The sequence below is a fragment of the Aethalodelphis obliquidens genome, unplaced genomic scaffold, assembly GCF_003676395.1.
Source record: "Aethalodelphis obliquidens isolate GAN/ISIS:26980383/991018 unplaced genomic scaffold, ASM367639v1 scaffold6, whole genome shotgun sequence".
Classification (NCBI taxonomy): domain Eukaryota; kingdom Metazoa; phylum Chordata; class Mammalia; order Artiodactyla; family Delphinidae; genus Aethalodelphis; species Aethalodelphis obliquidens.
The window spans coordinates 4,318,826-4,333,092 of NW_020837950.1; the positions used below are offsets into that span (position 1 = coordinate 4,318,826).

The following is a 14,267-nucleotide window of genomic DNA, read 5'->3' on the forward strand; positions in this document are numbered from 1 at the left end:
ATTTTTTTCCCCTGCTTTGTTCCAAGAGGGATGTAAGGCTGCTTGATTTCTGTAAGTGATCCTTCCAGCTTGTCAAAAAATCCATTTCCTATTTTTAAGCATTAAAAAGGTAAGACATGGGCTTCCCTGGTGGCGTAGTGGTTGAGAGTCTGCCTGCAGATGCAGGGGACACGGGTTCGTGCCCCGGTCCGGGAAGATCCCACATGCCGCGGAGCGGCTGGGCCCGTGAGCCATGGCCGCTGACCCTGCGCGTCCGGAGCCTGTGCTCCGCAATGGGAGAGGCCACAACAGTGAAAGGCCCGCGTACCGCAAAAAAAAAAAAAAAAAAAAAAAGGTAAGACATTTTTGTTATTTTCTCTCTCATAGTAAAACTTTCTTAGGTTACCCCACATTCTATTTTTTATCAAATATTTAAGAAAAACAATTTGGAGAAATGCTTGTATTTAGCAATATATGTTATAAATTGATAGAATTTCCCACTGCATTGTAAAAATACTGTTGCTGCTATTGCAGCTACTGGCTCTGGAGGATTTACCATGCACTATTTTAAGAACTTTGGGTGTCATTCAAACCTTGAAAAAACTTAGGAGTCAGGCACTACTATTTTTCCCATTTTGCAGATGAGATTTGAAGCTTAGAGAGGTTAAGCAACGTGCTCACAGTTGCGCAGCTGTTCACTGGCAAAAAGTGAAGGTCTGAACTGGGCAGCTTTTCCCCAGAGCCTATGCTCTTCATAGCCACGTTGCAGTTACAAAGGGCAAGATCAAATACAGTGACTGAAGCCAATCAAGACTTGGCTATAGCTCTCCTTACGTTTGCTGCCTACACTTTGATACAGTTTTTTCTTGTAGGGAGAGACAAGGAAGAAAAAGAGAATGGATAAATGTCATTTACCCCCCAAACAAAATGACATCTGAGAAGTTTCTATAGCTACTAGCTGGTAAAAGTCGTAGAAATGTCAAATAATACTAACAAGGTATATGACATGTTCTGGGTCTGGTTTCAGGCAGACATTTCCTCTCCTTATCCAGTCATGGGAAGAAAAAAGAGCAACTACTCCAAATCACATGTCTTGCTGCAAACAGATTTCTCAGATAACCTCTCTTTAAAACTAAACAACACCCAACATATTTCAGAGGGTAGAGTATCTGTAATGGAAATAAATAATCCACTCTCCATAGTCTCAATTCTTACTGCACATCAGAATAACCTGAAAAGATTATTTTTTAACCCAAAGCCCATGTATCACCAAGAGGTTCTGATGAATTGGTCTGGGGTGGGACCCAGGCAGAGGGAGTTTTTAAAAGCTCTCCGGGTGGGTCTAAGTGCAGCCAGCACTGAGAATCACAGCAACCCAATGATGCTAACAGGCTTCCTTCCCACTTGTTGGCTCTGTCACTGACCAGCCACATAACCCTGATGAAGTTATGTTCCTCGGCCTAAGCTTCCTTACCTCTAAAATGGGGATAACAAGAGGACTAATCCAATGTGGATTAATCGAGACAACACATGACACATCTAGAACAGGGTCTAGGACACAAAAACACTTTAATATTAGCTATTATGATGGTGATGGTGCCATTGATCTTTTTTGCCTGAGGTTGGGACTTCAACACGTTTCTCTATCCCAGAAAGCAGGGATCGTAACTTCAACCCAAGTAGGATGTCATAATCTTTACCAGGAGCTCCCTTAACATGAATAAACCTCTAGAACCGAATCTAATTTGTAGCTCATTGTGAGGTAATATTTAGGTCCCTAGAGGGGATGGACAATCTCATAGCTGTAGTTCACAACATAAAGGAACTCACTCACCTGGGATTGAAGTGAATTTTCTCGGGAACTTCCCTGGGGTCTGTGACCACTTTCTGGTTGTCTCTAGAATTAATGGGATCATCAGGGATCCTAAATTTGGCCATCTGAATTTCAGAGTCACTCAGCTCAGCATGGGGGATTCTTGCATAACCCAATCTGTGGCAGAACAAATGGTTTGTAAAGATATTATTATCATACAGAAATCTGATGAGATCTAGTGTTATAGATAACACCTTCATTATTAAGCCAATTTCCCATTTCTAACTCTACTCTGTATATCACTAGAATTAACTTGATATATTACTCTAAATATTTATCAAAATATTGCTTTTATGATATAAATGAATAAGGAATATGCACATAGGTTTAATTAACTAAACATACTTGGCAAACGTACTCTACTTTATTACACTAATGAATATTCTGTCTGTACAATCGCCTCTCACACATTTGTTTTGCGTCAATAGCAGGAATACTTCAGAATGACAGGAGCACAGGCCTAAATTCTTTCTTACCTTAAAAAATCCACATACCTCATGCACATTTTCATTCACATTGGAACATCTAAAATAAAAGATTTTTAATGCCTGAAAAACTGCACAATTTTCATGTCTGAAAAAATTGTACATCTTGTTTTTGCTTACATCTTTTGGTTCTCCAGGAAATTCAAAGCATTTTGTAGATGTTATCTATCTGGATAGTTATCGAGAAGCTCACATGGAAAAATGGGAGAATGATGAGCAGCCAAGAATTCATTTTATTTTATTTATACTTTGCCTCTTAAAAAATGTCAGCTTCAGTCATTCACTTATTTAAAACACAAATACATAGCCAGTCCCTATTACATGCAGGCATTGTTCAGGTACTGGGGATAAACAGTGAACAAAACGAAGGTCTTGCCCTCATAGAGCTTTCATCCTAGTTGGGGAGAACAAATTAAATATGTATATATGTATGGTGACCAGTACCCAAGTACTATGGGGGAACAAGCGGAGTACAGAGGACAGGGCATGCTAGGTGGCAGAGGCTGTTATTTTATAGTGGATGGTCAGAGCATAACTCTCTGACAAAGTGACATTTGAGCAAAAAGTTGAATGAAGTGAGAGAGCAAACCATACAGGTATTGGAGGAAGGGCGTTCTAGGGAACGGGAACAGCAAATGCAAAGGTCCTGGGGTAGAATGCGCTTGGCTTTTCTGATGAAAAGCCAATGACTGGAGTGGAGTGCATAGGGGAAACCTGAGTTTGCACGGGGGTGGGGGCAGCAGATGATGCAAAGCCTTCCTGACAGACTTGAGATTTTCTTCTGAGAATGAAATGGTAATCCAAGGAGTTTTGTGCAGAGTTGCAGTGGCTACTGTGTAGAGAACAGACTCCAGGGAAAGGGTCAAAGCAGAGAGAACAGTTAGGAGGCCACTGCAACAATTTAGGTAAAAACAATTTAGGTAAAAGACGATGGGGGCTTGGGCCACAGTGGCAGTAGGAGGAACACTTAAAACCTGTAACTCCATACAAAATAGAGACAGAAACCCAGAGCTGGAACCAGCAGAGGCAGCAAATCTGCCCACCACAGCAGGTAAGAGAAGAGCTATGATGGCATCAGATGTGGGTCTGAGTTGTCTGACAGGTTAATGCATTTGTCTAAGCTCAGGTCCCAAATCTGTGCAGTTCCCTGTAATTCTATGTCACTGCCTCTAGTAAATCTAGGTTATTTATTTCCCAAATCTCTAAGATCAAACTTCTAACTCATTTCATAGACACAGCCTTCAAAAAGTCCTTGACAATAAGGAACCTGACAATCCAAATCTTCTACTAAAACAGGGACTCTCTCCTTGTTGTCCAGTAAATATTTATCAAGTGCCTACTGAGAGCAGGGCATTGAATTAGATGATCAAGGTAAAGTTTATAGAATTGGTTTTGTGGACAGAAACTGAATAACAGTAGTCCTAACTTCATTAATTTTGGTATTTTCAAAATTACCTTCATGTCTGTTACAGACTAAACATCTGTGTTCCCTCCCCCCAAATTCATATGTTGTAGCCCTAACCCCTCTGCCCCAGTGTAGCCATATTTGGAGACAGAGCCTCTAAGAAAGTAATTAAGTTAAATGAGTTCATAAGGGTGGGTCCCTGATCCAATAGGATTAGTGTCCTTAAAGAACAGATATCACAGAGCATGCATGCTCTTTCCCTCTGTCTCCAGAACCATGAGAAAATTAGTTTCTGTTGTTAAAGCCACCCAGTCTACGGTATTTTGTTATGGCAGCCTAAGCAGACTATTATACCATCTCTGACAGTCATAGTTACTATATGTATGTGTGTATATATATATATATCTCCAAATATTTCTAAATATACACATATATTTGCCATCCCACTCTCCTAAGGAGAGACAAAGAAGTCTTGGGCCACAAATGTACAAACAGAGCCCAGTGATCAACTATTATGGACACTGGTACTATAAATACCCCTGTCCCTTGGCAACTAACAATTTTTACATTTTGAATATATACCTTTTTCAGTCTATATCATAAACTGTCTTCTAGAAATTCTAATAACCCCATTAAAGCAACCACTTTAATATGAATTTAAATAGAAGCAGTGTTTTCAATCTGAGATATCATATACTTTACAAAACTAGCATGCTCCCTCCCACCTTAATGTTTTGGGAACACCAAAATAATAGTCAAGCTATCTGTCCTGCAGCCATATGGGCATGTGCTGGGTCTTTAGAGTTTCTGAATTATTAGTGTAACCAGAATGAGCTTAGCATCTCAGGGGCCTCCCTGGCCACCTCAGTAAGCATATGAACCAATGAAATTATCCAGGAACCAGTTTACTAAGTAATATCCAAAGTCCTTCATAAGAGTCCACAAGACCTGCTCCATTCCCTCGCTGCCCATACACTCCCCACTTACCTCCTTTACCTCCATCTCCATATACACACTCCTGCCCCACGAATACCACTTTTCTTCAAAAACATCAGCCCTCCTGCCTTTGGGCTTTTGCACTAGCTGGTCCCTCTACCTGGAAAGGTCTTCTCCCAGACAGCCACTTGGGTCACTCCTTCAAATCTTAGCTCTAATGTCAATTTCTCATTAAGACCTACCCAAGCCCCTATTTACAACTGTATCCCATCTCCATATTCTGGATGTTCCTTATCCTGCTCAAGTTTTCCTCGCTATAGTTATCACCTCCTAAAATAAGACACAATGGAATTATTGACTCCATCATTCCAATCATTGTCTATCTTCCCTCAGCCAGTTGAGGGATGCTTCTCTGAATGTTCACTGCTATACCCCTGGTGGCTGACATACATTATGCTCCATCAATACTTGTTGAATGGCAAATGGGGTAAAGAACAGTAGAACCTAATGGTTTGCTTTCACCAGACTGTGACTCATAAGTGAACAAGGCATATCTCCAAAGGGAGAGAAGTTGACCCTGTGATTCTATATCATCTCCAGAAGGCAACAATTTCTTTCATCAATGCAGATCACAGATCTTAGAACAGAAGATTACCTAAGGGGTGATCAGTTCCACACCAGCTCCCCTCTTCAGGCAGGCAATGCCAAGATGTCTCTGGGTGATGAACTGCTCTGTATGGAGGAGGAAGTAAGGCCCAGAGAGGTCCACCCTAGAAGGCCCCACTGTCCCACAGTTCCCAGCACTGCCCCAAGGAGGGTAGTTGGAGTTCTCAGGTCAAATAGCTCCAAACAGATTCTGTGCTAACGGAATTTCAGGATGAGTTTCAGGGATGGTCGCCAGCATGTTGCATCCACTAAAGAACCCTGTAAGTGGAGGGGCCTGTGAATCCATCACTGTCAACAAGATCTGTCCCTCCTTACCTCTCTCACATCACCTCCCATCTCACTCTACTCCAGCCGTGCTGGCCTCCTCACTGTTATCAAAATATACCAAGCATGCCCTCCTAACACGCTTGCACTTCCTCTTCCCTCTGCCTGAATGCTCTTCTCAGGATGTATGCAGGCGGACTCCCCCTCATTCAGGCTGCTGCCTGAACAGCACCCCATCAGAACAGCGACCCTGCCCACCCTCGGTACTCCCCGTCCTTCTTACCTGGCTTTATTCATCCTTCTTATCACATTTATCACCACCTGGCATAATCTATTCCTTACATGCTTACTTTCTGTCTCTTTCCACTGGAGTGGAAGCTCCATGAGTCAAGGATTTTATTTTGTTCCTGTTATATCCCCAATGCCTAGAACAATGTCAATCATGTAATAGGTATTTAATAAATACTTGCTGAATAAATGATTGATTGATTAGTCGCTTTTTTGATATTAAACTGCTCTTTGCTTTGTTTAAAGCAACACTGCCTTCAAAACAGATTTACACAGTTACGTGTTTGAATTCTGAGATCTTTCAGCTATAGTATTTTTGAATTTTTACATATATATGGATAATATTAATTTTTTGATATGGGGTGATATTTTTTTAAAATATAATGTACATTGAGAGCTCATCACAATATAGTAGTGGCTCCAAAAAGGCAGTTACCTTACCCAAGATTACATGATTAGAAGCTGGCAAAGCTGGAATTCAAGCCCATGGTCCATGCTGTTTCCACAATGGCATACAGTCAAAAATGGTACCATTCCTGGGCTTCCCTGGTGGCGCAGTGGTTGGGAGTCCGCCTGCCAATGCAGGGGACACGGGTTTGTGCCCCGGTCCGGGAAGATCCCACATGCCGCGGAGCGGCTGGGCCCGTGAGGCGTGGCCGCTGAGCCTGCGCGTCCGGAGCCTGTGCTCCGCAACGGGAGAGACCACAGCAGTGAGAGGCCCGCGTACCGCAAAAAAAAAAAAATATGGTGCCATTGCTAACATGTACTGACAGTTACATAATGATCAGGCTTAATAACTCACACAGTATCTTCTTTGTATAATTAAACTTAATTTGCTTAACCATTTACTCCTTCTTAACTCATTAGGCTATACATTGAAAAAAAAATGTTAAACTGGGTAACTAGTCAAATCAATGTCTATGAAAAGTAACACAATTAACTAATTGCTTCCAGAAAGTTTTTCCTTCCAGGATAGACCCAAAAGATCACAATAACAGTAGATTAAGAAAAACAACAATCCAAAAAAAAAAGAAAAAGAAAAAAAAACAAAAAACACCTATGCTTACTTGATCAGCCCTCGATACATAATATATTCACACCATCTGTCTTGATCTGTGCTGTCAATATCCTAATAATGAAGAGAGAAGAGAATGTTTAAAGCATTCAAAACGGTGCTGTATTCTGAATTGCCAAGAAAATGCGTGAGCTACAGTAATAAATATGCCTTTCTTTTGTGCATGCTATTTTCTCTGCCTAATTCCTACTGATTTTTTAAGGTCAAAATCATTTATTCATTCTATAGATATTTTTGGAGCACCTACCATATGCCCATCTAGCCCCAGTATGAGATGCTGGGAGTAAAACATGAAGGTGATCTAGAGAGAGAGTTAGGCAGCAATCACAACACGGTACTGGCTCTGCACAGTTTTCCAAGTCTCTCATCCCAAGCAGAACTGACTGCATGCTCATCGGTCATCCTGTGTAGTCCTTTATGCGCACCAGCTACACCACTCTGTATAGTTAATTGTTTAGATGTCTCCACTCTCCCCTTCCTGAGCAGAAAGACTCAATCACCTAGGCTCCCTGGTTCCCAGCATGAAGGCTGGCATTTGTCAGGAGCTCAGTCTGTTTGTTAAATTGAGTCACTGGCAACACACGTTTCAGAAGTAATCATGAGTCTATTTGACGTTGAAAGCTTGAGACTAGCGTTACTTTTCATCAGAAAATCAGAACATAAACATTTTTTTTCTATAATGTGTTGGCAAAATTCTAAATATGGAGCTTTTATACTAAAGAAATATTCATGTTCTTCTTTTAAAAAATATACCTGACTTTTGACTATGTTGACTAAATTTGACTATTAAAATTTAATTTAAAAAATATTTTTAGGGCTTCCCTGGTGGCGCAGTGGTTGAGAGTCCACCTGCCGATGCAGGGGACACGAGTTTGTGCCCCGGGAGGATCCCACACGCCGCGGAGTGGCTGGGCCCATGAGCCATGGCCGCTGAGCCTGCACATCCGGAGCCTGTGCTCTGCAACAGGAGAGGCCACAACAGTGAGAGGCCCACGTACCACAAAAAAAAAAAAAGAATCCACTGCAAATCTTTTTTTTTTTAACATCTTTATTGGAGTAAAATTGCTTTACAATGGTGTGCTACTTTCTGCTTTATAACCAAGTGAATCAGCTGTACATATACATATATCCTCATATCTCCTCCCTCTTGCATCTCCCTCCCACCCTCCCTATCCCACCCCTCCAGGTGGTCACAAAGCACCGAGCTGATCTCCCTGTGCTATGTGGCTGCTTCCCACTAGCTACCTATTTTACATTTGGTAGTATGTATAAGTCCATGCCACTCTCTCACTTCGTCCCAGCTTATCCTTCCCCCTCCCCATGTCCTCAAGTCCATTCTCTACAACTGCGTCTTTATTCCTGTCCTGCCCCTAGGTTCTTCAGAACCTTTTTTTTTTTTTTTAGATTCCATATATATGTGTTAGCATACGGTATTTGTTTTTCTCTTTCTGACTTACTTCACTCTGTATGACAGACTCTAGGTCCATCCACCTCACTACAAGTAAATCAATTTCCTTTCTTTTTATGGCTGAGTAATATTCCATTGTATATATGTGCCACATCTTCTTTATCCATTCATCTGTCGATGGACACTCAGGTTGCTTCCATGTCCTGGCTATTGTGAAGAGAGCTGCAATGAACATTTTGGTACATGACTCTTTTTGAATTATGGTTTTCTCAGGGTATATGCCCAGTAGTGGGATTGCTGGGTCGTATGGTAGTTCTATTTTTAGTTTTTTAAGGAACCTTCATACTGTTCCCCATAGTGGCTGTATCCATTTACATTCCCACCAATGGTACAACAGGGTTCCCTTTTCTCCACACTCCCTCCAGCATTTATTGTTTGTAGGTTTTTTGATGATGGCCATTCTGACTGGTGTGAGGTGATATCTCATTGTACTTCTGATTTGCATTTCTCTAATGATTCGTGATGTTGAGCATCTTTTCATGTGTTTGTTGGAGGAATGTCTATTTAGGTCTTCTGCCCATTTTTGGACTGGGCTGTTTTTTTTGATATTGAGCTGCATGAGCTGCTTGTAAATTTTGGAGATTAATCCTTTGTCAGTTGCTTCATTTGCAAATATTTTCTCCCATTCTGAGGGTTGTCTTTTGGTCTTGTTTATGGTTTCCTTTGCTGTGCAAAAGCTTTTAAGTTTCATTAGGTCCCATTTGTTTATTTTTATCTCCATTTCTCTAGGAGGTGGGTCAAAAAGGATCTTGCTGTGATTTATGTCATAGAGTCTTCTGCCTATGTTTTCCTCTAAGAGTTTTACAGTGTCTGTCCACTGCCAATCTTGACACAACTTTTGACTGTGACAGTGGAACCCAACAGAGTATTAAATAAAAATCAAATAAAATTCCTCTTACACACACACACACACACACAAATTCTCTCTTATTAGGATACAATCAATTTTTTCTTAAATTTGCCAAATATCATCTTGTATAGTAGTCTTCTATACTTTATAGACCATATACTTACACATTTATCTAATGTGATTTGATACATACAGCCAGACATACATAATACAAACATGTAGCTACCACCTATTAAGTGCCTCCTACATGCAAGGCTTAGGGCTTTTCAGGCATTACTTTATTTTCATCCTCACAACAACCCTATGATACAATAGGTATTACTATCCCCTCTTTATAGATGTGGACATTGAGGCCCAGAAAGGTTAAATAACTTGCCTCAAGGTCACAAAGCTGGTAAATGTGGCACCAGGTAGGCTAGTGATGAGAGACTACATGGAGAGAGAGGTCCAGCCAACAACCAGCACCGAGGCCCCAGACCAGTGAGTGGGGGACATGTCAGACCTCCCCAGCCACAGCCACCAGCTGACTCCACGAATGAACGCAGGCAAGAACAGAAAACCACTCGGTAGACCCCCACAGTCATGAGGATATTGGACCATTGTTCTTTTTAAGCCACTAAGGTTTGTAGCTTACACAGTGATGCACTAATAAATAACTAATGCAACCCCTGTGATTCCACTCTCCAGATTTTCCTCTTACTCTTCTGACTTCTCCTTAATCTCTCTTCTGAGATAATCTCCCTCCTCTTCCCTCACCCATCACCCCCATGATAGCCACACTAAATGTGACTCTATCAGGAGTTTTCTTTGGTCTTCCTCTTGCAATCTCTAACTCCATAAGCAATATCATTCCCTTCCATGGTTTTAATGATCACCTAGATGGTGGCAACCTCTTAATCTGTATCTCTAGTCCTGACAGCCCTTCTCAGTTCCAGATCCATATGTCCAGCTGCCTAATGGACAGCTCCACTAGTATCCCACAGATGCCTCAACTCAGCCTAAAGCTGAACTCATCTTCTTTGCAAAACTCTTCTTCCTTATGTATTCTCTATAATAATAAGGGTCACCATCATAAACCCTCTGACCAAAGCCAAAATTAGGAGTCCATCTTGACCCCACTTCTGCCTTATCCACCAGGGCAGAGATTAACTCATCTCCCTAATATCTGCCTTGCCCCTCTTCCAAAGTTGTAGGATTTTTAGCTAGGTATAAGGGTATCAAGATTAAATATTGCATGTCTCAACTTCCCGTACAGTGAGATATGGCCAATGACTAAATTCTAGTCAATGAAATGTAGGTAGAAGAGGTCAGTTTCCTGGAATTTGCCTTAGAGATAAGTTGCACATGCTCTTGGGCCCCTCTGTATCCCTTCCTCCCTCTTGCTAACTAGAACAAGGATGCTGCCATCTTGGACCATGAGGCAAACTTGGGAGTGGAAGCCTTGTAATGTGGAGCCACAAGATAGAAGGAGCACACTCCTGACACCACAAGGTGCCGTACTAGTGGTGAATCACCTGCCCAGACTTTTACATAAAGAGCTATACTTCTCTTATTTAAGCCACTGTCGTTTTGTGTTTTCTGTCACATACAGAATACCTTCATCGTACAACGTTCTCTCTCACCTGTCTTTCCAAGCACTTGATAAAATGGTTAAGATTTTTTGTTTGCAGATATTATCTCAAGACAATGAAGTAAAAAAAAAAAGACATGTAAAGGACCAAGAAATCTACATAGGGCTTAACTAAATATAATAATTGTATTTCTCATTATAAACGAATGCATTTAACCTTCTAGTGTATATATGTCTCAAGGATTTGATTTGTCTGTCAGTTTCCCAGAGTATGATTATATCTGGATACACTGAGAAATTCAACCGTTTTGGACCTGGACAGGTAAGGACAAATTCAGTGTCGTTTAGTGAGGCCCTGATCAGCCAGCCTCTCTGTATGCCATTTTATCTTTTACTCTCATCATGATTAACTTGTACAATGTGGCAGATTGTATTTTCTAAACACGGCTACAATAATCCACTTTCCATATGGCATTCTTATAATGTGACTTTGATACTCCTCTCATCAAGAGATGGGGTTTATGTTTCTTCCACTTGAATGTGAGCAGGCTTGTGATGACAGCAGAAATCATGTTATATGACTTACAAGGCTAGGTCATACAAGGCAATACAACTTTTTCCTGGTTCTCTTAGGACACTCACCCTTAGAACCCAGCCATCACGCAGGAAAGAAGGCTAAGCAGCCCACGGAGAGGAAGCAGGACCCTGAGCCCGAAGCCCCAGCTGAGCTCCTAGTCAACAGCCCCACCAACCTGCCACTTATGTGTCATCTGCAAAGTGGCTCCTCCGGTCCCCAGGTGAGCCGCCTAGCTGTGTGGAGCAGAGATGAGCTATCCCCACGAAGTCCTGTCCAAATTGCAGATTTATGAGCAAAGAGATGAATGCTACTTAAAGCCAGTATGTTTTTTGGTAGTTTTCCATGCAGCAGTAGATAATCAGGATACATATTACAATGTTGGGTTAGGTTTTTCAAAACATGAAGAAGAAACATTTTATTTAAGAAATCAGAAATCCTATTAAGATTGTGTTACCTTCACATTGCCACGTTCAATGAGCTGTAGATAATCTCTGGAACCAGGTGCTGAAGTGATATATCCCAGAAATATCACTTGCTCAGAGCTATTTTTCAGTAGTTTTGAAACAGCAATAGCTTGAAGTTTCCTATCGAGGTCATCTCTGAAAAAATGCAAAAATATACCTCTTTACTGTATTTGCAAAACAATTTTTAAAAAATATTAGGAAAAAAAAAAAAAAAAAAAAAATATTAGGTACCTAACTAAGTTCCCAAAGAATATCTTCAAACACTGCACAAACCCAGAATAATTCCTACTGGGACACACTGACTTAATGTTATGCAAATGAGCAAGACAGCTATAGTGCTTCAACTGAGCAGGCTGACAGACTTGACCAAGAACAACATGACCTTTCCCCACAAATCATTTGGAGTCCAGTGGATAGAAATATCTAAAAACAGCAATTGCTCAACTTTTCATCAGAAGAAATTATAACAATAATCTAAGACCTGGTCATCAGTATTACAGCTAAAGATTAGTAGTTCAAAAAAAAAAAAAAAAGCAAGGAGTACCGGTAAGAGGGAGAATCCTAACATTCACAGAACACACCAGGTTTGTTAACCTACTCAGCTCCTTCAACTAAACAGTTTCTGAAAGCCTCCCTGCCTCTCCTGGTCAAATACTGGCTAAGTGTGCTGCTTTTATCATGTTAAGCACTATAAGTGTGTAACTGAGACAATCAGGCAGGTACATCAAGGCTCTGAGGGGTTTATAGTCAGTCTGTCTGGGGAAAAATAGGGACATCATATCTGCATGACCCAGCAAGAAAAACTGAAACCACTCTAGGTGTTTCAAACAAAGTGAATTTAATTCAAGGGATTGGCTACTAGGTGATAGGAAGCCAAACAGGAATCAGTGAAGCAACTAGAGTTTAGTAGCAGTGAGAAAACTCTACCACCTCTAGGGCTAGAGGGACAACAGGAAGAGGTGATATTCCCAGAGTCCACAAGCCAGTCCTAACTGGTGGGAAATGGTACTATGGAGGAAGCTACTCAGAAGGATCCAGGGCCATTGAAGGAGGAGTTGGAGCCACAGAAGAGACTTAGCTGCTGCCAGAGACAACAGAGAAGGAAGAGAGAGCGAATGAGAAGTACTCTGTCTCCTCCCCTCCTCCAGCCCTCCAGCCTTGCATTAGTGCGTCCCATTGGCTAAACCTACCCAGAAGCCAGAAGACAACAGACTCTGGGAAATGTGGTTTCCTGCAATCTGTAGCTGGAAGGGAGCTGAACCGGGAATGGATCCAAAGGCAAATAGGCAGCAGACCAACACAGGCACTTACGGAGTAAGACAGCTAATAAATGACTGTTAAGAAAAATCAATGACAAAAGAAGATAGAGGGAGATCACCAAGAGCTGAGAAGACTGGAGAAACCTCATTGAGGTAGGATCAGAAGACAGGACTAAGCTTGTCCATTCTTACGTATAGACATCTGAGTGCTATTAAAAGATGTCTCAAGAAACAGAAGAGTGAAAAGGATGACCATCTGCTAAACATCTTTGCCTAGATCCATTCCCAGCCCTTCTCTATGCCATGGAGGCTGGTCTCCGCAGATTTCATCTCCTGGGCTTCCTTGTCTACTAATTTCCAGTGAGGTTTGGGTAGGAAGAGAGAGAAATTGGAGTATTTCTTCGAGCTGCATTCCTCATGCCTGGTGGCCCCTCTTCTGGTTCCAGATCAAACGGGGCTCTGGGAACACTGTTTCCTCTACCTGTCCCTTCAGCCCTAAGGATGGTACTGGTTCCCCACCATTACTAGTGTCTGAGTACCTCAGCATCTCTTATCTGTTCCTCTGACCCTTCCAACATCGTGGTAAGTAGTCCCTTCATTAAGTCTGCAGTGAATTCTATTCCTTCTGACACACAACTGGGATTCAAATCCAATCTAGAGAATGTCAAAGTCACTGCACCACAGATAGAGCTTTCATTCAAATAGGTTTTAGCAATATATTATTGGAAAATAATCTGTGAATTTGGCTTTACATTTTCTCAGGAGATAAATTTTATCCAGTGATAATAATAAAAATAAAACCTATATGTATGTATGGGTATAAAGAAAGGAGGGGGAGGAATTAGGAGACAGGGAGAAAGAGAGAGATTGAACACGTTTTATGTTCTTATCTGTTGATATTTGATCAGCCCAATAGCCCTATGATGTGGGTTAGAAAAAATAATTTTATCTGATTTTCAGAGACAAGGGAACTGGAGCTCACTGAGTTTATCTTACAACGGAACCAAAACTGTAACTACAGACTACAGGTTCTGTGCTCTTTCTTTTTTGTACATTTATGCATGTTTTAAGAAACAAACACTGTAATTAACTGGTGGCTCAGTTAATT

General features: G+C 41.3%; 1 protein-coding gene across 1 annotated transcript in view; it reads right to left on the reverse strand.

The window, feature by feature from the left end:
- Window positions 1–265: 265 nt before the first annotated feature.
- The window catches only part of CWH43 (cell wall biogenesis 43 C-terminal homolog), a 49,403-nt gene continuing 35,401 nt past the window's right edge, over window positions 266–14,267 (reverse strand). The window contains 3 exon segments of the mRNA XM_027102988.1: window positions 266–1,969; window positions 6,964–7,025; window positions 11,891–12,035. Of these exon segments, the coding sequence (XP_026958789.1) occupies window positions 1,810–1,969; window positions 6,964–7,025; window positions 11,891–12,035 (367 nt within the window). The 3' untranslated portion in view covers window positions 266–1,809.